At 43.3% G+C, this 26,359-nt stretch overlaps 1 protein-coding gene across 1 annotated transcript; it reads left to right on the top strand.

Moving 5' to 3' along the window:
- The first annotated feature begins 2,847 nt into the window (after nucleotides 1-2,847).
- Ccdc126 (coiled-coil domain containing 126) lies at nucleotides 2,848-26,051 on the top strand. Its single transcript, XM_051202875.1, has 3 exons — nucleotides 2,848-2,943; nucleotides 18,575-18,954; nucleotides 25,750-26,051. Exons 2-3 carry the CDS (start codon nucleotides 18,717-18,719, stop codon nucleotides 25,932-25,934), a joined length of 423 nt encoding a protein of 140 aa, XP_051058832.1. The 5' UTR covers nucleotides 2,848-2,943; nucleotides 18,575-18,716; the 3' UTR covers nucleotides 25,935-26,051.
- Nucleotides 26,052-26,359: the final 308 nt, after the last annotated feature.

Raw genomic sequence — 26,359 nt, 5'->3', positions numbered from 1 at the left:
CCAGAGACAACAACCATGATGCAGAAAGATAGCAAACTGGGAGTGGCATGGCCTTTTGAAATCATCAAAGCCCATCTACAGTGACACACATCCTCCAACAAGGCCACACCTCCTAATCCTTCTCAAATTATTTCTCAAACTGGGGACCAAATATTCAAACATACGAGCTTATGGGGACCCTTCTCATTCAAAACACCACAATGACCCAGGCAACTTATAAAGAAAGACGTTTAATCTGGCTTGTGGCTCCAGAGGGTTGTATCCATTGTGGAGTGTGGGGGTGGGGGAGCGGTGTGGCAGCCCAGAACTCACATCGGGAACTGCAAGCAGGAGGCAAAGAACACACAGAGGCTTTTGAAACCTTAAGTCTACCCCAGCGGCATATCTCATCACACCTCTTAATCCTTCCCAGCTCTTCCACCTGGGGACCAAGTATTTAAACCTATGAACCCATAGGGGCCATTTGGAATGGCCATATTAGGTAATGGAGTTTCAGATTAGTAAGATCCATCATTTTAACACTTTTTATGATACTTTTTTATTTACATTTGAAATAAGCTTGTTTTACATTTCAATCCCAGATACCTCACTCTCCCCTCCTCCCCTGCCCCCCAACCCTTATCCCATCCTCTTTCTGCTCCCCAAGGAGGGTGAGGCCTTCCATGGGGGATCTTCAAAGTCTGCCATGTCATTTGGAGCAGGGCCCAGGCCCTCCCCCATGTGTACCTCTATGTGGAATGGGCTCCCAAAGTCCATTCCTATACTAGGGATAAATACTGATCCACTACCAGGGGCCCCATAGACTGCCCAGTCCGCCTAACTAATACCCACATTTAGGGGGGCTGGGTCAGTCCTATGCTGGTTTCCCAGCTATCAGTCTGGAGTCCATGAGCTCCCCCTTGTTCAAGACAGCTGTTTCTGTGGGTTTCCCCAGCCTGGTCTTGTCCCCTTTGCTCATCACTCCTCCCTCTCTACAATTGGACCAGGAGTTCCTCTCAGTGTTTAGCTGTGGGTGTCTGCTTCTACTTCCATCAGGTACTGGATGAAGGCTCTAGGATGGCACATAAGGTAGTCATCGATCTCATTATCAGGGAAGGACATTTAAGGTGTCCTCTCCCTGGTTGCTTAGATTGTTAGTTGGGGTCATCCTTGTAGAATCTCTGGACATTTCTCTAGTACCAGATTTCTCTTTAAACCTATAATGGCTCCCTCTATTATGGGTATCTCTTTTCTTGCTCTCCTTTATTATTCCCCTGGCTCAATCTTCCTGCTCCCTCATGTCCTCCTCTCTCCTCCTCTTTCTCCTAACTCTCTCTCCCTGCCTCTCATGCTCACAGTTTGCTTGGGAGATCTTGTCCTTTCTCCTTCTGTGGCTGACCATGTATGTCTCTCTTAGGGTCCTCCTTGTTTCCTAGCTTCTCTGGAGGTGTGGATTGTAGGCTGGTGATTCTTTGCTCTATGTCTAAAATCCACATATGAGTGAGTACATACCATGTTTGTCTTTTTGTGACTGGGTTACCTCAGTCAGGATGGTTTCTTCTCCTGTCATCCATTTGCCTGCAAATTTCAAGATTCTGTTGTTTTTTTCCTACTGAGTAGTACTCCATTGTGTAGTGTACCACATTTTCTCCATCCATTCTTCAGTTGAGAGGCATTTAGGTTGCTTCCAGGTTCTGACTAGTACAAATAATGCTACTATGAACATAGTTGAACAGACATCCTTGTCATTTTAACACTTTTTAATAGTCTTCAAATTAAATAGAAATTCTTTTTGTTACACCTTTCATAACCAGTATACAACAGCTATTTTTCTTCCTTAGTGTTGCATCTACTTGAATCTTTTCCTTTTTCTTGAATCTTTTTCTTATGGTTGTAGTTTTTATTTTTTAAAGATTTGTCTTATTTTATGTGTCTGAGTGTTTTGCCAGAGTGTATGTGCCGGGTGCCTGTGGAGTTCAGAAGATATTGATTAAAAAAAAGTATTAACTTTTTGATCGCTCCTTAATTGTAATAATTTTTGTTATTGTAACATTTTTGTTGTTGTTTTTTCAAGACAGGGTTTCTCTGTGTAGCTTTGGAGCTTGTCCTGGAACTCACTCTGTAGCTCAGAGTGGCTTCGAACTCACAGAGATCTACCTGCACCTGCCTCTCAAGTGCTGGGAGTAAAGGTGTATGCCACCACCGCCTGGCTACAATTTGTCTTGTATTTGCTATGTGCATACATAATTATACCATAAGTGTAAAGAATATCTTAAAAATACTTTATTTGTATTTATGAAATTGTGTGAGTGTGCTAGTCTGTAGAGGCCAGAAGAGGGGTCAGGAGATTATGAACTACTTGGTGAGGGAGCTGGGAATCAAACTCTGGCATTCTCATCAAAGGATGCTTTATTTCTATTAATCTTTAGTCCTTTTACGTTTTTATCCTTTTGCACTGTGTAAGGACCTTCAGGAACAACAATGGGCACGCTTGCACTCTCAACAGTAGGATGCCCAGATTCAGCCAAGAGCATCTGGAGGGTTGGTTTTCTGGTGGAAGGTCGGTAGTAGGACGGGGAGATTTCAGATCACGATCAGGAAGGCTGAGTCTTTTGTAGTAGTGTTGCAACTGCTCCGCCTCTTGGTTGCCAAGCAACGGCGTCAGCCGGAGCCCCAGGGCTAAGAGCACGTGCCACTTCTCTGCAACCCCCCCCCCTCCCGACTACATCTCCCACAATGCCGCGTTCACCGGGCCCTGCCCGAGGAGCGGGGGAAGGGCGGCCGGGAGGCGGAGCGGAAACGGGGAGCAGAGTCCCCGGGCGCCGAGCGCTGTGGGTCCCACCTCCATCCCGACCCGGAGGCTGCTGCGGTGCCGCTGACATTCGCGGCGGGCTGTGGCTGTAGCTCCAGTTCCCGAGCCGGGCGGCGGCGGCCCGCGTGATTGACAGGAAGCCCGCGGGCCAGGTAATGCGGAGGGGAGGCGGGAGGCGGTGTCCTCGCGGCCCGGGCTTTGCCGCTGTGACAGCCGAGAATCCCGGGCCGGGCTCGGCAGCTCTCCATGGGGATGTGCAGCCGCCGCGGCCGCGCTCACTTGTAATCCGTTCTTGACAGCTCAGTTCTCCAGTTGGGAGGAGGATCATAAAATGCCCTTTAAATCTGCCAAACTCTTCTCCTGGGAGGCTGGTGGGGGAGGAACTTCATTTGCTGTCTAGTGCGGGCGGTGGTTGAGTGGCCAGGCTGTCGGGAATCGAACCTTAGGTGGTGTTTCCATCAGGTTAATCAAAGACTCCAAGCCCGATTTTTTTTTTTTTTTTTTTATCTAGCAGATATAGGAGATCACACATAGTTTTGTTAGATTTATGAATAATAACTATTACACAATGAACTCGTCACTTAATGTGATAAGTGGTATGCACTTGTGTGTGTGTTCTTTTGTGCAATCGTTAATAATCTAAGTTGTGTGTTCACTTTGTTTCACTCACCTTACATGCAAAAAATTTCTTAAGACAGTGGTTCTGAACCTGAGGGTTGGAGGACCCTTTCATAGGGGTTGCCCAGGACCATCAGCATATCAGGTATTTTACATTATGATTCATAATAGTAGCACAATTACAGTTAGGAAGTAGCAAAGAAAATAATTTTATGGTTGGAGGTCGCCACAACACGAGGAACTGTCTTAAGGGGTCTGAGCATTAGGGAGGATGAGAACCACTGTCTTAAAATATGCTGGCTTCTTAATTTCCGCCCTCTTAAGATGGCTGAGAATGTTCTAAGGAAATTGATGACTCTGCTTTCCTGGGGATCATCAGCTCTGGAGATGCTGTACAAGGACTAGCTCACCTCCCCCACCTCTGGAGCCTTGTCCTGTGGGAAACTCTTAAGAGGAGATTAAAGGCTTTGTCAGTCTGTGTCCAAGTCCATTGCCGCTTCACCCTGTTTCAAGTTTCTGAACTACTTGTCCCTGGTTCACAGTCTTTATCCCACTCAGGATTTTGTTCTTGGGACACACTGAATGAATGGTATAAATCTAGCGGGGGACCTAGTCCACGTTAGTCCTGTTGATACCAATTGTTTTTGCACCGCTTTCTCGATTTCATCGACATTGGTGATGGCTTTTCAAGGAACTCTTTAACTGGATATCCTTTTCCTTTAAGATGCCTGCCCTGTATGGACTGCTCTGAGTGGGGACACTCTTGTGCAGTATGTGAAATAATTGAGTATTGTTTTGGATGTCCAGTTGTAGTGAGACAGTGGTGCTGGTGGGCCTGATGAATTAATGACTGTGTAATGTCTCTAGGAAAAATGAAGACCTCTAGCGATTGTTGGAAGAGTAATATAGTTAATGAATGGAGTTTGTGGAAGAAGGCACATGCATATAAACATGTCTGACTAGCCTTAAAATGTGTGGCAGAAACATTCATTTTGAAGAAAATGTTTCCACTGATGTATAGTAGAGGAGACAGTAATGACTACAGAGAAGGACACCTTGGTCCCTGTCCTGCTCTGCCGCCGTCTGTATGACCTTAGCTTTGCTGCCACTGCAGTTTTCCTTCCCTTGTGTCTAAAATAGTGAATTGATCAGTTCCACGATCTCAGACTGTCAATGCTAAGGATTTTGAAGCATCCATTTAAATGTTGGGGAATAAGATATAAGCGCCTTTATGCGGTTATTTGTGTCCTTGTTTCCTGCCCTCTGGTTATGTAGTTCTCTTTATCCACCCTGGTAGAAAGGGGTTCTCATGAAAGAGCTGGAAAGCTGCAGGAATCCCGATCGATGCTGCCGAGAACCTCTTTCTGTGCTGATGTTTCGTGTGCTTCCTTGTGCTGCTGGCCCTAGGTGCGTGCTCTTGTGAGTAACTTTTATTCTCACTTTCCTAACCTGTTTTCATTCTGCTCTTCGTGAATTCTTCAGCTGTCGTTTTCTCTCTGGCCTCTTTTTGTAGAAGGCCTCTGGCAAGGGTGCCCCATGCTAGTCTAGTTAGCTGTGGAAAGGGGTGCTGTAGGGCCATGTGATGCCAATTATGACTGGTTAAGGCTGTGAGCCGGTCAGACTGTGGCTGAAGTGTCTGACGCTGCGTATTTTAGGTTAGACACTCACTACAGCACAGCGGTCAAGCACTTCTTGCTGTAGTGCCTCCTCTTTCATCCCCCTTGCCTCACCCTGCTCCCGCCCCTTTTTGGGTTTGCATATTCACTTATAAGACAAGGTCTCACCATATGTCTCTGGTTGGGCTGGGACTTGCTGTGTAGACCAATCTGGTTTCCAACTCACAGAGATCCACTTGCTTCTGCCTCCCTAGTGCTGTAATTAAAGGCGTGCACCACCATGCAGGGGTACTTGAGGGTATTTTATTCTTTTTAAAACACACACACACACACACACACACACACACACTGAGACAGAGTTTCTCTGTGTAGCCCTGGCTTTCCTGAAACTTACTCTGTAGACCAGGCTAGCCTCAAACTCACAAAGAGATCTGGCAGCCTCTGCCTCCTGAGTGCTGGGATTAAAAGCATGCACCACCACTGCCCAGTCTATTTTTGTAATCTTTATTGATTCTGTCTTCTTCTCCCTTCCCAAAAAAATGCCATCTAAAAATTATAAGATATCTGTGTTAACTTAGCAGGAACTCAGTGTATCTTTCTTCCAGGCAGTACATTTAATTTTTTTATCTTTATTTCTTGGCAGTGTGTATTGAACCCAGTAACTACATACCCCCAGGCCTAAGACTTCTTCAAGTTTAGACCTAATTATACAATAGATAGCTGTTGCTTGTGTTAATGTTTTTCCACCAGATATTTGCTTCAGGCAGTATTGTGTAGAGAAAATATTTTAGGAATGGACCTTTTCTCCAGAAATTCCATTCCAGGGCCAAGTCTCGTGTGTCATGAGTGTGTGTGTGTGTGTGTGTGTGTGTGTGTCTGTCTGTCTGTGTAGGGCTTAGTTTTGTGTGCACCTTTGAGTGTGGGTGAGCATACAATGTCTTTTTTATAATCCACATGTACCTCTGTGGCTGTAAAGTCTTTGGAGGCTAACAGGCAGGAGTGATTCTTAGCATACCCTAGTCTGACTGGGGGATGTTGCTGCTGTTAAATAATATTCATAACAGCACAAAACGGAGCACTGAAGCAAGGCAAAATGTGATTCAAATGAGAGATTTTAAGGTAGGATTAGCCATCTGTTAATGCTTTTAATGTTGCTATTACCATGTTTGCATAAAAATAAATGGAGATACATTATGAAAGGCAGTTTGAAATGTTCTATTTTTTAAAAGTAGCTTTTAAAACTATAACTCAGCAAGAAACCTTTATATTTAGATTTAATAGTTTTATAACTGCATGCATGTCTGCATGTAAAAACAGATATCTTGAGAAAATCTATAGTGTGCACATTTTTCTCTGATTTCTGTTTTGTCCTTCAGAACATTGCCAGTTGCAAATAAGACACCTTGGTCCATGTGTTTGAGGGGCGGTAGGCCCTGAGCTGAGAGTTTGGGTGTCTACTTTTCACTTCCCTCTGATGTTGTTGGATGGCTCTCGTTCCTTTCCTTTCCAGTTCTAGTTTAAATATTTCATGATTCATTCCTTATCTTTCTTTCTTTTCTTTTTTTTTTTTTTGTAATAATGCTGGCCTAACGTGTTCATCCTTTGGTTTGGAGCTAGGGAGAAACCACTGAAATGTCCCTTAACTACTTGGCTTTTTGCATGGCCAAAACTGTTTGGGAAGAGATGTAAGAGATCTTTGAACAGTGCTTTCCTTTAAAGCAGAGGTTTTCAATGTGTGGGTCTCTACCCCAAGAGAAATTGAATATTATATTAGACATTTGTTTTTTTTATATTAGACATTTGTATTAAAGTCGTAACAGTAGCAAAATTACAGTTATGAAGCTGCGACGAAATACTTTTATGGTTGGGGGTTGCTCCAGCATGGGGAAGGATTGTAGCACTGGGAAAGTTGAGAACTTTTTTTTTTTTTTTAAAGATAGTCCCTCCCTTTGTAGCCCTGGCTGCTGGCAATTTCACATCTTTCTGTTTCAATGCCAGAAGCATGGAGCTATAGGCTTGCAGCACTACACCCTGCTTCCTGTAAAGATTTTATAACAAATACGGAAATTAAAAAAAAAAAAAAAAGTCTGCCAGTGTTTTTGCTGTTTGACTCTTGTGTTCCTTAGGTAATGTTTTAGAATTTGATACATTGTGCTTAAAATAGTAACAATAACTTTCTGGGAATTGCTAAGTATACTTTGTTCTACTTTCATTCTGTTAACCCTCTTCTTATTAGAAAACACAGAGTAAGGTAGGTGTGTGTGTGTGTGTGTGTGTGTGTGTGTGTGTGTGTCCATCATGTCAGATTGTTACTGAAGGGACACTAACATGAGACTCTGGCAGGCCTTGTCCTTCTCCCATTCCCTTAGATTCCATCCCTAAAGCTAGATACCAAGGTCTGCTTCTCTATTGTGCCACTTCATCCCCCATCAAAGTACTGAAATCCAGCAATCAAAAGCCCTCTACAAGCCGGGAGGTGGTGGCACACAACTTTGATCCCAGCACTCAGGAGGCAGAAGCAGGTGGATCTCTGTGAGTTGGAGACCAGCCTGGTCTACAAAGCTACACAGAGAAACCCTGTCTTGAAAAACAAACAAAAAGCCTTCTTTGCTTCACCTAACTAACAAGCCCAATTAAAATGAAACACCTCATTCTAACATGGGCTTTCCCATTTTACCTTTATTAACTGCCATTTGCCTTTGGGCTGTGCCTGTGTCCTCTCTATCCAAAGGGAGTGTTTTGTTCCTCTGCCTTCCCTCTCTCCCTCTTTCCCTTCCCCTTCTCCCTCTTTGTCTGTCTCCTGTCTTTGTCCCTTATTTCTTTGTGCTGAGAACTTGGTCTTGGGGTGTCCTGAGCTGACTCTGAGGTTCCCTACAGTTCTGACCTACCCTATATGTTACCAGATCGCCTGACAAGTTCCTAAGAAAGGGTCTGCAGGGTTTTCTATGTCTGGGGTTTCCTGTTGTTTGTGAGGGGAAAATATCTTTTTTCTATCCAAGGTAGACAGCTACTGAGGGCCCAAGTTCGGTACATCTCCCACACCCTGATCTCTCTCCTCTACCTTGTAAAACTTTTATGCAAATCTTTTACTTTCCCCATGTTTGTTTATACAAAGCCCCCCTCCCTTAGAAAATGGAGTGGCAGACTCCTCCTTTCCTTCATTTTCTCTGCATGAGTCTTTTAAAACTAGCCAATTGAGATTGACTGTGAGATCAGACCTCAGCCAATCTGGAGAAGACACGGTCACCACCAGTGTTGGAATAACAACATGTGCTTGCTAGCCTGGTTTGGGTCTCAGTGCATCGTTTTTTGCAGGAAGGAAATTGCTTTGCCAAGCTGCTCTCCCTTTGTTCCTGTGTCTACTTGTGGGTACGGATAGTCTACTTGTGGGTACGGATAGTCTTCGTTTTTAACTCACTCATTTTCGCTTTTTCAGACCAGGCTTGTGAACCCTCTTCTGCTTATTTGCTTGCTTTTTCATTTTAAAAAGGTGTGTGTGTGTGTGTGTGTGTGTGTGTGTGTGTGCACGCTTGCGCGCGCACGTGTACCCATCTCCCATGTCTATATGTCTATGGTGGCCTGAAGAGGGCTTCTGATTCCCTGCAGCTGGAATTACAGGTAGTGAGCCACCCCAACATGGATGCTGGGTACTGAACTGCCCTCTGAAAGAGCAGCAAGTGTTTTTAGCCATTGAGCCATCTCTCCAGCCCTGCTATTTGCTTGTGTTAAGAAACAGTTTCCTTCTGCCTCCAAAATTGTGGTCAGAAGCAAATGTTAGCGGTTTTAGTCAGCAGGTAATTGGGATCAGGCTTTGTGCTTTGGCAGATGAGTTGCTCCCTCCTCAGAGGAATCACCTTAGTCCATATCTCATATAGACTTTTGCAGACATAGCCTGCTTCCATTTATTCAGTGTAGTGCCTTGTCACATGGAATCAACTTGTTTGTGAGTTACTCATTAGTTGTCCCAAGTCCACTTCTGCTGAGGTGGTGGTTCTTAGCCTTCCTGATACTGCCACCACAGTTCCTCATGATGAGATGACTCCAACTATGAAATTATTTTCACTGCTACATAAAAACTGTAATGTTGCTGCTGTTAGGAATTGTGATGTGAATGTCTGTATTTTTCAGTGGTCTTAGGAAACCTCTGTGAAAGGGTCGTTCGACCCCTGAATGGGTCACAGGTTGGCTGTTCTAAGGTGTAATTATCAGAAAAACAGGAATCCTATTTTCGTATTGCCAATTCATGACACATGAATAGATAATGTGAATAAATGGATGAACAGATGAATGAGTAAGCTAAGCCCATTCATACATTAAATGAAACTGCATGTAATAAGGTATTATTTTTTGAAACTTTCTTTTTTCTAGAAATGCATTGATATGTTTGCTGATTTTGGTGAAGGGAATCTACTTCTTGAAGATTATGTCTTTGTTTCACTTCATGTTTTTTTCTACTCTGTGTGTGGGAGAGGGTGTATCAGATTTCTACCTATATAGCTGTCTGCCTTGTTCTCTTGAGATAGATTTTTTTCACTGAATTGGAAGCTTGCTATTTATGGTTGCTCTGGGATTGGCTTGTCACTCCCACCCCATGCCTGGCTTTTTTACACAGAGAGTGGGGATTTGAACTTGGGTCCTCATGCTTGCAGAGCACTGATTTTACTGGGCCATTTCTCTAGCCCCTGTCTGAGGTGCGTGTGTTTAAAAAACCCATGTTAGAAATGAAGATACACAGTTAAGTCTTTCTTTGTGTGTGCATGTATATATTCATGTATGTGCAGGTATGTTCAAGTATGGAGGCCAGAGGACAACCTTGGGTATCATTCTTCAGAAGCCATCCATCTTGTTTTTGAGACAGGTTCTCTCACTAGTCTGGAACTCTATACCTGTGCTCGACTTGCTGGCCTGCAAGCATCTGCTTGACTTTGCCTCCCTGGTACTGGATTACAAACATGCCATCATTACATTTAGCTTCCCCACCCCCAGGTCTGGATATAACCTATATTTATTTATTTAAAGTGTAAGAGTGTGTGCGTGCACCTGTCTCTGTGTGTGTGTGTGTGTGTGTGTGTGTGTGTGTGTGTGTGTGTGTGTGTTGTGGTCAGCCTTTTTAGGCAAGTTTTGGGGATCACTCAGGGCCTGATGCTTGCAAGGCAAGTGCTTTACCAGTCCTAATTTTTATTCTTAGATCCTTTTGTTTTGTTTTTAACATGGGAAGGAAGTTTTAGTGGGGGAAGGGAGGAGAGAGAGGAGCGAGAGAGGATGGAGAGAGGATGGAGTCAGAACCTTATAGCAGTTTTGATTTATGTGAATAAAATATATTTGAAACATAGTGGACCAGTAGTAAATTAATGAATAGTCCAATTAAAAAAAGTGGACAACCTCTGGATCATTGCCCTAATACTCTTTTTTTTTTTTTTTTTTTTTAATGTATAGTGTTCTGCCTTCATGCCAGAAGAGGGCACTAGAGCTCATTACAGATGGTTGTGAGCCACCATGTGGTCGCTGGGAATTGAATTCAGGATCTCTGGAAGAACACTCAATGCTCTTAACCTCTGAGTCATCTCTCCAGCCTACCTTAATACTTTATAGTATTCTTTTAAAGAGGAATTGGACAAAGATTGATTTAATATTACCATTCATTCAGTATTTGCAAATTCAACCTTATTAAAACACTTATCTGGCCTTAAATGTATTACTGAAACACACACATACACATAGACAGAAACATACACATATTTAAGTAAGTATGCCAAGAAATGAAGCAGTTAAAAAACTAATTTTTATGTACAGTAAGAACAAATGAAAAAAATCAAAGTGGCCACGGGTTTTGTTTCTCAGTTATTTTGAGGAATTCTAGGGATAGACTGAATTTTGTTCCATTTGTATTAATGTAGGGTGAGGTATAGTTACATGAAAGCAAGGATGAGGGGCTACAGAGATGGCTTAGTGGTTAACAGAACGTACTGGTTTCCCAGCACCTGCATGGTGACTCGTCACCACCTGTAGCTCTAGTTCCAGGAATCCCATGCCCTCTTGTGGCCTCTGTGGGCTTCTACGTGCACATGGTGTACATAGTAAACTCCTGCAGGCTTGCACACATATGCTTAAGTAATAAATCTTTATAAGAAGTTTTATCTGTCACCCTTGGAAGGAAAAGTTTAATTCTTTGGGGGCTCTATAAGGCTGCCTTTTGCTTTTCTTGAGTATCTTCAGTCTCTGTGTGTTCAGCCCAGCCAACTAGTCTGGTTTGTACCTGAGTGTGGATTGAGGGAAGAGCCAGGCTAGAGACAAATGTGGAGTCGGGAGGGCATCCAGTGAATACTGAGGTCTGCCCTAAAGTTATTGCTCAAAGTTCTTAGATACCTCAACCAAAGCGGGTGGACAAAAGATTTCCTTACCAATGATAGCGATGTTACAAGGAACAAACAGACATATTACTTCTTTAATTCTTAGAGCATCCAGTAACTGTGCCTGATGGGAGATGTCATTCTGTATATATGTTTTTCATACTGGTTAATAATAAAGCACTGTTGGCCAATAGGAAAGCAAGATAGGCGGGACTAGGAGACAAGGAGGAAATAGGAAATAGTAAGGAGGGTCAAGATGGAGAGTCTGGAGAGAGCTGGACGCCAACCGCCTCCCCGGTAAGAGAAGGCCATGTGAAAATACATAGATCAGCAGAAATGGGTTAATGATTAAGGCAGAGCTAGCCGATAAGAAACAAGTAACCGGGCCAACAGCATTGTATCAAATACAGATTCTCTGTGTATTATTTGGGGCTGGCGAGGTGGTGGGACAAGACTCTGTGGCAGCAGGCGGAAAAACCATACTCGTTACACTGTGCCCTTTGCTGAACATCCTGCCATTTGGCCTTGAGGAGTAAAACATCTAATAACCACAGCTTAGATCAAACCTCCTGTTACCTAGGCAAGACATCCAGTGACCACACCTTAGGCCAAACATCATTCAGTAGCCACAGCTTAGACTTTTAGCTTTAACCTTGAAAGAGCAAGAATAGGTTTGAACTCTCCGACCTTAAGTCCTTATGGAATGGAGCCATTTCTATGGGCCCCAACATGTATGGGGTTGGTCAGGTTTGGTCCCTACAGTCTTCTGGAGTAGTGCAGCCCAATGTCACTAATTGTTGTCTTATTGTGGGAAAGACACTTTGTGTCTCTGCCCTTTGATTTTCTTCATCGAAAGTATAAGGGGATTTCTCCCGTTCTTCTAATCCATCGACAGATAATTAAAGATACTTTAATTTTACCTTCAAATTTCCATTTTCTGCCTTGGGAGAAAGCAGACTGAGACTCAGGGCCATGTTTAAAGCAATGAGGCTTCTCAGTGACTGCTGATAGTTCATCCGGCTCTGTAGAACACGTGACAAGAGTTCATGGTGGGTTAGGGGTGTGGGGTGGAACCAAGGAGCAAAGGCACAATTGGACGATATGACGAGTAGGATCACTTGGTACAGAGTGATGTGTTGTGGGAGTTAGAGGATTAGAATGGAGAAAATGAGCTTTGGAAATCCATTTAGCAGAGGTAGCTCATGCCTGTGTGATTTCAAAATTCGTGAGGTCAAGGAGAATTGCTGTGAGTTTGAGGCAAAATTCCAGGCTACACATGTTTCAGGCCAGTTAGGCTGAGCAAGATTCTGTCTCAAAAAACAAAAGCAAGAACACCAAAAATATATAGCCAGGTGTGGTGGTACACACCTAGTTCTAGTATTCAGAAGGGAGAGGCAGATGGACCTCTGTCTGTGTTTAAGGTTACAAATGAGACCCTGTCTCAAAAAAGACAAACATGCAAAAAACAAAACAAAACAAAAAAGCCTCCATAAACAGTACCCTACCTCCCCAAAACAAAAACAAAAACTCCTCCTACAGTCAAACAAGGAATCATCCCCAGATACTTTATCATCTACCATTGCTAATTTGCTTTCTCTGCTGAGTGATGAGGTTGAAGCTGTGAGCTCTTAGCTTCCTGCTCTGGCTGCCACACTCTCCTGCCACAAAGGACTCAAAGCTGTGAGATCCTAAGTCCAATGCACTTCTTTAGTGAGTTACCTCAGCGATGGTGTTTTATCACAGCTATAGAAAAGTGATGAATACTTTGGACTTGAATGTTTCTCAGTTAGTTTAGAAGCTGCCAAGTCCTATCTGGCCTCTGGTCTCCAACCCTTTGGAAGCACCTAAGGATGCAGGGGTGCGCTGGACGCCTGACCTGTACATGGGTGCTAGGATCTGCACTTTGGTCTCAAATTTTGTTTTTAAAATGTATTTTGACTTCTTTGAGGAAAATGATTGAAGTGGGGTTGCAGAAGAATCCAGGAAACCACCCAGGACACAGTGGGAGGTGATGATCCTTGGGCTACACTCAGCTGCCTTTCTTCAGGGGCATAAAGGACTTTTCAGACACTTTGTTGCTCCTCTTGTGTCTCCTCTCTTCTTTTACCTTGTGCCTTGTCTTAGATAATTTTCAGATGCTGTGGCAGAACTTACAGTATTTAATGAGACTTAGGGTTTCAGAGGGCTGGGGTTCATGGTGGTGAACAGGCATGGCTAGTAGCAAGTACAGCTGAGAGCTCACATCTTGATCCACAAGCGGGAGGCAGGAAGAGCACACTGGGAATGTTGGGAGTTGCTTTGAAAGCTCAAAGCCTGCCCCCTCCAAAGCCACACCTCCTAATTCTTCCCAAACAGTTCCACCAACTGCAGGCCAGTTATTCAGACTCATGAGCCCATGGGGCTAATCTCATTCAATATACCACATACTAGAAAGGTGCTTCCTTCCTTCCTTCCTTCTTTCTTTTTAATTTTCTGCAGGTGGGAATTTTCCCCTGGAATTGTTTAAGCAGCTATCCTGGATCAAAATAATGATGATAATGATGGAAATGGTGACAATAATCTTATTTTACCTTAGAAATTCTGGGTATTACTTGGGGATGTAGTTGCATTTTACTTTCTAAAGTCATTAGTAGACAATATAGTATGATAAGATTGAAGAGTGTTTTAGGATCTGGGCCTATCACAGTGGTAGGGCACTTGTCCAGTCTGGGAAAGGTCCTGGGTTCAGTCCCCAGCACCGGGGAAAAAAGCAATCTTTAGATTGCTGTCCATGTAGGCTATGGAAAGACTATTATATGGTGGTGGCTCAGAACCCCTTAGTGATGGCATTGACGTGTCACGTTTCCAAGTCCTGTGACATGACTTTCCAAGTTCCAGACCAGTATTTGAAACATAAAGAAAATGGAATGTTTAAAGTGCAGGCTCTGCTGTCATTTGAAGCTTGAACATTATACAGAAAAACATACTATTTTTCCCCAATTGAAGCTAATAACTATTTCTTCTCTAATCACTAGTAGTATTTAAGTAAATTACCATTAGTTGCTGGAAGTTCAAACTCCTTGTCTATTATCTTTCTATATGAAAGCGTAGATGTGAATCCCAGGGAACAGGCTCATGTGTTCATACTGACACGGAAGTGGTTCACTCAGTGGAGTTGGCTTTTCTCCTTCACGCTTGCCTAGGAAGAAACGGGGACTTGGCCAGCCTGGAAGTAACAACCTGTGTTTTCTACCTCCCATTCCCAGGTCCAAGCAGCAGGGCTCTGATGTCACACCACCAAATGAGCTGACTTGTGACTTGGAATGTACACACCTTCCCTGCAGCTGCTGCTGATGCTTCACTTTGTGACAAGGTCTGACATTTTGGACAGTGTTCTCTGTCTTTGCTGTACACTGAGGACTAACCAGTGTTCTTTAGAAAACATTGGTAGCAGCAGGCATGGTAGCACACATGTATAATCCATCACTTGTAAAGGCTGAAGTAAAATGACAGAGGTCACCCTGAGGTGCGTATTATGACCTTTGTTCCAAAGCAATGACAACTGTAAATACTGATGCTGGCTGAGAGCATAGCTTAGTGGCAGGGAGAACATTTGTCCACCATATAGGAAGACTCACTACACATCATTAAAAAGCAAACAAAAAACAAAGATGAGGCTTGGTTCCCATCCCCATTCTAATGTATTTGGTATTGGCTGTGATTTGGTACTGGGGTTATAAAAAATATATATCAGGTCAGGTGATTTTATGTAAGACATTACCTAACAAAGATCAAAGGCAGCTGTGACCCTTTAACAACCTTAGTAACTTCTGCCTGTGTTGGGTGGAATTGCTTGTGGGATTCTCACACTAGTTCCTGGGGCTTGGGGTGCTTCAGCGAATCCTCTTGGAGTTTGGAACTTGTCAGCCCTTTGTCAGGCATAAACTGGCTCCTGGACATCTTTTTATGTGTTTTTTCTTCCATCTGTCATCTATGCCTATTTATTCTTTGATGTCCTTTTAGAATCTCCCGCTGTAGAGTGGGATCAGGTGCCCCAGCCCCTCAAACCTTTATTAGTCTCAAGATAACCCCTTTCTTTTTATTTTACATTTCTCTTAGCTGTACAAAGCAATGGGTTTCATTGACATTTGCATTCATGGATAGCTCGTCCTTTTATCATGTCCACTGCATCTGTCACCGTCTTTGTCCTCCCTTTTTCTATTATACTCCAAAGTGTTCCTCCATTCCTTTCATTTCATTCTTTTAAGTTAGCCGACACCTAGGAGAGAAAACACGACACTTTGTGAGACTGGTCTGTTCCATTTATTGACGATATTCAGTTCTGTTCATTTTCCTGCAAGTAAGTTTGCTTTTCATTATGGCTGAATAAAACCTCTACTGTGCGTATGTATATATCACATTGGCAAAACCCTTTCATAATAAATGTCTCATCACCATGAGAAATCGTGAAGCAGACACTACCAAACTGCAGAACATAGATTCCTTGTCATGTTTATGTCTGTCCAAGACCCTGACTTCCTGCAGAGGTGGGCATTTTGTGAAGTAGGCATTTTATTTTATGGAAGGCTGAGTGAGTATTGTTAAGAGAAGGAGAAACTCGTGGTTAAGGAAAGGGAATCTGGCCTGCATGGAGACCTAACATTCCAGCGGGCATGGTCAAACCCTTGACCCCAGTAAGTCACGCTAAAGAAATAGGTGTAATAATTGGTCCTTTGGTGTGACACCACCTTTCCTTCCCGATCCCACCCATAGAGCAGGAGCTTACCAGGCCACTGTGGTAGCTTCACGAGCCTGCTGGCTGTTCCCAGTTTGTCAGTAGAGTATTGCTTTTCAGTTCTGTTTTCTAAGCATGCGCTTCTTAAGGCCTTTGACTTTCCGGATAGCTTGTGCTTCCCTTCGCTCTTTAAACTCCCCTCCAATCATGTTGCTGCTTGCCAGTTACGCGTCTCGCTTCCATGCCAGCTTAAACGTAATCTGTTGAGATTTACTGTTTGCTTGCCCCAGGAATTATCTGGTTAAGACTAGTAAAAATTTCCTTGGGCTGTCCTTTGGGGTGAATCCTTAAGATATTTTTATTAGTAAGATTAAGAACCCTGCTGGGTGGTGGTGGTGCCTTCAATCCCAACACTGAAGAGGCAGAAGCAGGCAGATCTTTGTGAGTTCAAGGCCAGCCTGGTCTATAGGCTAGTTCCAGGACAGCCAGGAGTACACAGTGACAAAAAAAAAAAAAAATCCTAAGAGGAGATCTGGATTCCCCCGTGTCAGTATTGAGCAGACACACTCTGTACACCCATGTTGGGATGCTCCTGCCTCTATGAAGATCTCTTTTCTGACTGATGGTGTGGTCATATCTTATTGGTTACGGAGTCCAGTGTCTTACACTGCATGATTATTTCATTTGGGATTGAATTTTTTCTTTAATTGAGCAACAGTAAAACATTTCCAAATGTATAGCAGCCAGGAGTGAATTCAAAACCAAATGTGCAGGGAGCCCAAGCTGTCTGTGGCAGCAGGGTTCGTCCGTGTTGCACGCGTAGCCTTGGTCCTGAGCGCACAGCATGCCACTCCGCACTGTGCGTGCGCTCATGCTGTTTTAAACACATTACTCATAGTCAAGACTGTGCATGTTATAAACTGCAGTGTTTCCCCTGTACACGAAGCTTTTCTGCCCTCATGGCTCACTTTCGGAAAAGTACATATACCTGCCGAGTAGTGTACCTTTGGATATGCTTTCCCTCCCCGTCCTTCCTCTTTCTTAGCTGCGTTTCAATCTTTACCTGCTGAAAACACTTAGCTTGGCTGTGTTCTCAGTTCTCTCATTTTCCTGGAGGTGCAGTCTTGCCCACTGTTGAAGCAACTGACCAGTTCAGGAGAGTCCAAGTGTCCTTTTTCATGGGGCGCTAAGACACATAGTACAATCTGTCGCTTGTATCTGAAGACACAGAAGAGGCAGTGCACATTGCTATAAACGTGAGGCAGAGGGATCTGTGTGAATTTGAGGCCAGCCTAATGTACGTAGTAAGGTCCAGGCCATCCAGGGCTACATAATGAGAGATTGTCTCAAGGAAAGGAAAAAATGGAAAGCACCTATGCTAGAAAGCAAATTTCTAGGGTAGAACTATAGAGTATCCCTCATACCTAACTCAGTATGTGTGGAATGGAAGCTGTTTGTTGTTCCATGGCTTGTTTGGTTTTGTTTTTGTCTTGCTGTGTAGCTGGGACTGACTTTCCACTCCCGTGCATGCAGCCTAGGCTGTCCTGGAGCTTGCCATGCTCCGTCTTTTCCTCCTTGTGCTGGAATTGCAGGTGTGCCTCTGCATCTGGCTGCTTACCTTTACATTGTTATACAGTGTTCACCTTTAGTCATGTTCTCAAAGTAGGTTATATTTAGTTTTGTCATTTCATAGTAAGTGGATTAAAGTTGAATTCATTTGTTCTCATTGCTGAAATTAAAGCGTTCTGAAAGATTGTTTTTAGTAAGCTATGAAACGGTCATGGGAAATGAACTATAGATTTTTACTTTGATTATTTTCTTTTTCCTTTCTGGGTGATAAAAACAGACCTTTCTTCCCTGGGTACTTTGGTGGTGTACAAATTTATTTTTAAATTTTAGGTCTTCCCAACTTTCATGATTGGTTTTAATAACCTTTCGCTTGATTAGTTTCCATGTTATATTGGATGCTTCATAGGGTTAATGCATTCTCATTATTAATACCTTCTAGTGACACATCCAAATGTTGGCACATATTTTATTGTGGAAATTCTTGTTAGGTATGCATTTTGATTTTCTGTATTTGCTTTTCATCATTTCTAACTTTTATTTTGACATTCCTGCTTTTGTTTACTTTAGGAATCACCTTTGTATTTGCGTTGGTGGACATGTTTGAAAAGACAGACCTTGGAAATCTTGTATTGTCTGTGAACCTTATCTATCAATGACTTCAGTGACAGATGAGAAGTCATTCAAAACTTTACGACTCAGCACAGTTTTCAGATATTCGCAACAAATTTATATTTATTTCTAGTTTAATTTTGGAAAACGTGTGTAAATGGCACTGATAGGTGATCAGGAAGCTTGTTGTGTGCCAGAGAAAGTTGTCAGGGAAGATGGCATAGTAACAAATCAGAACTCTAGAACTTTCATTGTTTATCCTGATACCGATACAGGTGACAGTGACCCCTTTGTTCTTCGTTTACAGTCATGTCAAAGCCGAGGCCGCCGTGCTGAAGATGGACACACAGCACTAGAGAGCTCTTCTGCTTTCCTATCAAAAGCTTTGGTTATCTGGTGTTTTGTTACCAGTTATTGCATCTCAATCAAGTCTGTTTGCTTCATCAGACATGATTTTCACAATCTCAAGGAAAAATATGTCCCAGAAACTGAGTTTCCTGTTGCTGGTATTCGGACTCATCTGGGGGCTGATGTTACTTCACTATACTTTTCAACAGCCAAGACACCAGAGCAGCGTCAAGTTACGGGAGCAAATCCTAGATTTAAGCAAAAGGTACGTGAAAGCCCTGGCAGAGGAGAGCAAGAGCATGGTGGATGTGGACAGTGGAGCATCCATGGCGGGCTACGGTAAGAACCATGGCATGTCTTTGTCTTTTCCTTTTTAGCTCATCCCTGTGTAAACATAGACAGTTCCAGGAATGAGCTCAGCATCCATGTGTGCTTTTTATAAACTGAGTTCTTAAAAACTACATGTGTATGTTTTCAAATGTAAAGTAGGAATATATTACTCATATAGTCCTCACCCAGATTTGTTATTAATATTTCACATTCATTATATTTTAATTACATAAAAGAAATTGTGACATTTCACTACTATAGTCATTTCTTTAAAATGTACATATAAAGTATATTATGTGCATTTAAAAATGAGTATGTAATACAGTGTAATGGTTTTACACATACATACACATCCTTGATTTTTCTTTTTGATTTCTCAGTATAAAACATCAAATGGACAATATCTATTAAGTTCCAAGAAACAGGATTTCTTATAGTTCTAGCATTGCTTATGGCAAATCTCCCTTTCAAATCCTAGGTTCCTGTTGTTTTAAGGGTTTTTGTTTTTGTTGTTTTTTTAAACAGAATCTCTTTTTGTCCTGGAACTCACTATGTAGATCAAGCTGTCCTTGAACTCAGAAATCCACCTGCCTCTGCCTCTCGACTGCTGGTATTAAAGGTGTGCGCCACCACAACTGGCTTATTTTAAGTTTTCTTTTTCTCCACTGAGCCAGGGTTTCTCTGTGTAGCGCCACTGTCCTGGAACTTGCTCTGTTGACCAGGCTGGCCTGGAATTCACAAATATCCTCCTGTCTCTGCCTCTGCTGGGATTAAAGGTGTGTTCTACCATAGCCCAGCTTGTTTTGATTTCTTTGTGTGTGCCTTCTCTTTTTCTTCTGTTTAGGTGAGATGGGGAGCTAGGAATTGCCAGAAGACTGAGACAGGGCGAGCCATGAGTCTGAGTGAAGCCTGTTCTGTCAGTGCTGGGAATCAAACCCAGGGCCCTCACATAATGAGTTTCAGGATATCTAGGGCTACATAGTGAGACGTGTTGAACAAAACAAAACATAGTCACCCCCCACCCCCAACAAAACCGGAAGCCATAATATATTTGCAAAGGTCTTGTATGTAAGTCTGACTTAACATTATGAGACAAGGAACCTCCAAAGACGCTGTTGAGTTTGTTTTCTGTTGGTCATCTACTGGTGGGCATGGGACCTACCCTTAAGAGTAGTTTGCTTGGGAGACAGAGGCAGGCAGATCTCTGTGAGTTCAAGGCTACTCTGGTCTACAAAGTGAGTTCCAGGACAGCTAGAGCTACACAGAGAAACCCTGTCTAGACAAGCCAAAAAGAAAAGAAAAGAGGGTGGGGGACCTGAAACAAAAAAAAGAAAAGAAAGGAAAAACAAACAAAACGTAGTTGCTTCCCCAGTGAGACGCCTTTGGAGGAAAGTTTTCAAGTGGCTGTCAGAGATAGCAAGGGCATGTGTGTACTAGGGTCCCGTCTGGTACAGACCCTTGGGCCCTGCGTGTGCTGCCTCAGTGTCTGTGAGTTCACATGTGCATTGGTCTTGTTGTGTTGAGGTTTTGATTCCTTGGTGGCTCCCATCCCCTCTGGTCCTCACACTCTGCCTCCTCTTTGGCATGGCTCCTTGAGCCGTGATGGGAGGGCTTTGATGGTAACAAACTGTTTAGGGCTCGGTGTCCTGAGGGATGGAGTCCATAACTGCTAGGAAGGCATGGCAACCGGCAGGGAAGGCTTTCCGGAAGGAGCAGGAAATTAGCTATCACAATTTCGCCAACCTACAGGAAATGGGGAGGTGTGGGTCCAACTCGGGTGACATAGTTCCTCCTCCGCAAGGCTCTGCCTCCTAAGGGTTCTGTCACCTTCCTAAGGAGACACCACCTTGGGACACCAGTCATTCAACACAGGAACGTTTGAGTAACATTTGTCATGCAAGCACAACATTGCCTCGTCCTCACACTCTTTTCAGAACTCACATCACTCCAGTTTAGAAGCTATTGAGCAGGACCTTTTTAAGTATCCTTGAATGGACTGGAATACTGTAAATTTTTATTTTTGCTCATCCCTTGGTAACCTCTAGCTTATTTTCTGTCTGTGTGAATTTGCCTGTTTTAGATATTTCATGAAAGTAGAATCAAGATATTTGACCTTTTACCTATGGCTTATTTTCCTTGGCATAATATTCCCAGGGTTACAGTATTTTTTATAGCTTGAATCAGGGCATCATCCCTTTTTTACGGCTGAATCATGTTCCACTGTGTGCATATAACACATTTTGTTTCTCCATTCGTCTACTGGTAGGTATTTAATTTGTTTCCACATTTTAGTCTTTTGTGGGTAAAGCTGCAGCAAACATTGGTATTTAATATTTCTTTGATTCCTTTAACTTTCCGGTGTGTTATTCCTAGGAGTGAAATTCTTGTGTTATATTTACCTATTTTGAAAAATGGCCAAATTCTTTTTCCTTAGCTGTTATACCATTTTATATTCCTTCTGGGAATGTATGAAGTTTTCAGTCCTCCTCCATCTTTGCAAATACCCACCTGCCTTGGTTATGGCTGTCCTGCAGGTGCCAGCTGGAAACTTGTGATTTAGTGTGCATTTCCCTGATGGGCAGTGGTGTTGGGCATTTCCTCCTATGCTTGTTAGTCATTCCAATATATTTTTTTGGAGAAATGTCTGTCCAAGTCCTTTGCTCATTTTTTTAAGGTTTATTTTTTTTAAATGAGCTTGAGTGTTTTACCTGCATGTATATCTGTGTACCATGTGCATACCTAGTGCCCACAGAGAGTATCAGTTATGATGGTTATGAGCCATTATGTGGGTGTTGGGAACTGAGCCTGGATCCTATGCAACATCAGCCAATGCCCTTAGTCATTGAGCCATCTCTCCAGCCTCTCCTTTGCTCATTTAAAAAAAAATATACTTTGCATGTATTTACTGTCTCAGTGTGGTAAATGGAGCTCCTTGGTAGAGGTGCTGGAGCAGTAACAGGTCTCAGTCAAGGTCCCCAGGGATTGCTCTCTGATACCCTCACGTACTCCTTACTCATGAATAGAGTGGAGGTGCACAGGCATCTGGATCCTTGCCTGCTAATGAGTCCCAAACATACTCTGTCCACCTTTGATGTGTGCTCCTATCAGCATGTCCTAGGGGCCTCTGGATGTGGCCCCTTGGCACAATTATTATTTTCCATCTTTTTATTAAGAATTTCCCAGGTCCTCCTCTACCTCCCTCCCCACCAACTTCATGCTTTCATTTTCCCTCTTTCAGATAAAAAACCAAAACAAAACAAAACAAATGCCCACAGAAACAAAAGCAAGAACCTCCTCGCAAAAAAAAAAAAAAAAAAAAAAAAAAAAGAAAGAAAGAAAGAAAGAAAGAAAGAAAGAAAGCTCTCTGCTTCCTGAGTGTAGGTTCAATGTGACCACACACACAGCCTGTGGCTCTGGCCCCCACCAGGATGGGCTGTGTCCCTCTGGAACTGTGGGTCAGAAGAAGACTTCCCGTGACATCACATTTGTTCAGGCATTTGTCACAGCAGTAGAAAAGAAATGAAGATCTACTTCTTGTCCAGGACAGGTTAGCTTTCAAGTCCCCTGGATGAGGCAGGGATGTTGGGGATTTTGTGCTTCTTGGAGGAGGTGTCTTGGGTAGCCACCGGGGTCCTCTGGGGCCTCTGGCTGCTGGCTCTCTTCTGTCTTACTAAAGCTGCACCGAGCTGCAGCAAAAGAGCAACAGTGATTGCATTTGAACTAGTTGTCTCAGTGCGGCTTACAGTTGGATAGCCTTGGGCCATCACACGCCCCATGTTCAAAAGGTGGCATTGTAAATTCTCTACTAAAGTGACAAAGAGGAAAAAAAAACCACACAAAAATGAACATCAAAATAAGACAAAAACATCAATAAGACATAAAAAAATATAGTCAAACAAAGGGTCTACAAAGATACAATTGAGTTGGTTTTCTGTTGATCTATACTCTTTATGGGGCCTGCCCCAGAGTATGGTTGATAGATAGACCCAGGGGCATGCCATTGGAGAAACCCGAGTTTTTCTTTGCTTGGCACAGTTATCCCCATTCCCACATTCTGATTAGAAATAAGAATCTTTGCCTGTAGTAGATCTTCTTGAGATACTGTAACACAAAAAAAATAAATGACCCAGAGGCAGATATTGGGGTTCAAGCTTCAAGCTGAAGATCAGAGAAACAAAGCAGCCAAGCCAGTAGATCTTACCTATACTGAGCTGAAATGACAATCCTGTCTCCAGGAATCCTCAGAGGCAAAAGCTCTCAGTTCCTGTCTCCTCCTCCTCTGCCCAGCTATATCACTGCTGTCAAAGGTGTGTGATCTCAAGTGCTGGGATCAAAGGATCAAAGGCGTGAGCTCTGTTACTCTTCACTCTAGTGTAGGTCAGGGTGGCCTTGAACTCAGAGAGATCCATTTGCCTGTCTCCTGAGTCCTGGATGTGTGTGTTCCACTGCTGGTTAGATTCTATGGCTAACTAGTGTGGCTGATCTTACAAACTGATCTCTAGTGGCTTTATTAGATCATAAATAATATATCACTACAAGATACATAATTGGCAGTGATGGCCTCCCATTCTGTAGACTGTCGTCTTGCTATCCTTTTTACTTTACTTTTGGTTTATTTAAATTTTTGAAGGGGGATGGTGTGTGCTACAGCAGGCACATATGTAGGTCAGAGGGCAGCTCCATGGAGCCACTTCACTGTCTGCACCTTTGTGTATGTTCCAGGGATCAAACTCAGGTTGTTAAGGTAGCAACTGCCTTAACCTGCTGAGCTGTCTTGCTGACCCTGCATCTTCCGGTGTTCCGGAGGTTTTAGTTTTTATGAAATCCAGCTTACTCTTTTCTTTTTCCTTTTATGTCTCATACTATTTCCAATAGTAGTGTAGCTACAAGCAGCTTTATCAGCTGGTGTTAGATGTTTTTCCCTGGTGAGCAGAGACTAGGTGTTGAGCTGCCTTTTTGGTCCAGGATCAACAAAAAATAATATCAATTGTCACTATTGACTACCCAATATCTGTGAAATGCCAGTAAAAAAAAAAAAAAAAAACCTGAAGGGACAATTTCCAAAAAGAATAATCCATTTTGTTTCTTTTTCTAGCTAGAAAAAGTCTACTGAAGCCCCTTAACCTGCCACAGAGGTTAAGAATTAGAGTAACTGTCATTTTTTTCTGGAAGAAATTCAAGACCAAGCTGCCCCAGCTAGGTCTCCTGAGTGTGCAGTGTCAGCAGTAGACACAGTTTGTCTTTCCGCAAGGTCAGAATTATTGCACTGACAGTAAATTCTCAAGCTTTGTTGGTTTCATTGACTGCAGTTTTCCAGATGGCTCTAAGTGCCCTGACAGCGAGGACATGAGATGAGATATTTTATTCCAATCTTAATTGTGTGTCACTGTGGTTGGTGTGTGTGTGTGTGTGTGTGTGTGTGTGTGTGTGAGAGAGAGAGAGAGAGAGAGAGAGAGAGAGAGAGAGAGAGAGAGAGAGGCAGAGACAGGATAGCTACAGAGGGTTGCTAACATAGAGTTCAGAGAGGCCTCATTAAGGCTGGGGTGAGAGCTAATAGAAAGCAGTCCCTGAAAGTTAGACAGATTCTGAGCACCTCAGTGGGAGGAACTGTGGAGAAACCTGCTAAGGAAGAGCTGGAGGAGCTGAGCGCCTGAGGCTGGGTCCATAGGACTGGACCGTCTAGTCAAGGTGGATGGATCCTGCAGGATGGAACAGGACAGCAGTTTGATTAGGTCTCATCAAGCAGTTGGGGGACCTTGCTGACGTAAATTGCTGGGAGCAGTTTGGAGTTCTTTGTCTTGTCTTGATGCATGTGTGGGATGGTTGGAGGACACAGGTGGGGCCATCATCATTATCTCAATGTTAGGTGTCTTTTTTAATAGTTTTAATCTTATGAGCAGTGATTAGTATTTTGCCTGCATGCATGTCTGTGTGAGGGTGTTGGATCTTCTGGAACTGAAGTTACAGACAGTTGTGAGCTGCCATGTGGGTGCTGGGAATTGAACCTTGGTCCTCTGGAAGAGCAGCCAGTGCTCATAACTGCTGAGTCATCTCTCCAGCCCCCTGATATCTCTCTTTTTATGGCATCCAGGTGAGGGTGTTGCATCCTTTTTTTGGGTCTGGTGTGTATGTTTTTGCTCATATGGAGAAGTTGATAGTCAATGCCTTGTGGTTAGTGCTGGCCCTGAGGTAGTATCTGCACACAAAGAAGATGCAGAGCCAAAAGCCTCTGCATTTGTCCACACAGAGTCAAGGGCTGCTTGGTAACCTGGAGCCACTCAGGCCAAGTCTGACAGTCACTGTTTCAAACTCTAGAATAACTTGGTGCATAGCAGTCCTCAGGTCAGGCCACCCTGTGCCCTGGCTCCCCACTCCTGCTCCAGTCTGGAGGGTTCAGGTGTTATGCTTGCGTTTGGTTGAATTGCTTACATGGCTCTCTTTACCAGTACTTGACCTGCTGGTCCAAGCCTTCTGTATCCACTGCTCAAAAAACTCAGCATAGTGTGTCAAGAGATGGCTTAGCTGGTGAGAGCCCACCTTACAGAGGACTGATGCTTTGAGCCTGGCTTGAAATCTGATGCGCTGCTCTCAGAAGGGAGAGTCCTGGTGTGTTGTAGCTCTCTTGCATTGGGCGTGGTGCTAGTGATCCAGCTTTCCCTGTCTGGGGTCTGAGAGCATTCTCTGTAGCATATTTTCTTTCAGATGTCCTGATAATTGTTTACCTCTTTCCCTTAAGCTGTAAAGACACAAATACTAAGTGCTGTATTGCTATTTAATATGATTTATTCCAATTTTCCCCCTTAGCGGATCTGAAGAGAACGATCGCGGTCCTCTTAGATGACATTTTGCAACGCTTGGTGAAGCTGGAGAACAAGGTCGATTATATTGTTGTGAATGGTTCAGCAACCAATACGACCAATGGCACCAGTGGGAACTTGGTGCCTGTAACCACCAACAGAAGGACGAGTGCACCCGGCAGTGTCAGATAGCAGTGCAGGCCACCTTGCAGGGCTACACCACTGTGGAACGCATCTATCCAGGACACCTCTTAAACTGCTGCCTAGGACAGAGTACTACTTGACAATAAAAGCTCTCCACATTTCCAAGGAGCTTGCTGGGTTCATAGGATGCTAATTCTGTAAATAAACCTGCAGGCATTATTAGTTTGCTTTCACACGAAGCTCCTCAGTGCTGTTCTGTATACTTAATGGGAGTTTGGTAACACATGAGGTGGTAAGCAGGGAGGTCATCTCTGTATACATCTTTAGTATTTGAGATCAAGAAGAAACAAAAACACTAGAAAGACATGGAGTCCTTTCTATAAAATATTTATTTAAGTGTATAACATGTTTTTCAGATAAGCGGATGATAACGTTACTGAATCATTCTGTCATCTGTCCTCATCATGTCCCTG

This window comes from Phodopus roborovskii, unplaced genomic scaffold, assembly GCF_943737965.1.
Source record: "Phodopus roborovskii unplaced genomic scaffold, PHOROB, whole genome shotgun sequence".
Lineage (NCBI taxonomy): Eukaryota > Metazoa > Chordata > Mammalia > Rodentia > Cricetidae > Phodopus > Phodopus roborovskii.
The sequence above is the reverse complement of the archived record's forward strand: the minus strand, read 5'-3'. Positions and strand labels throughout refer to the sequence as shown.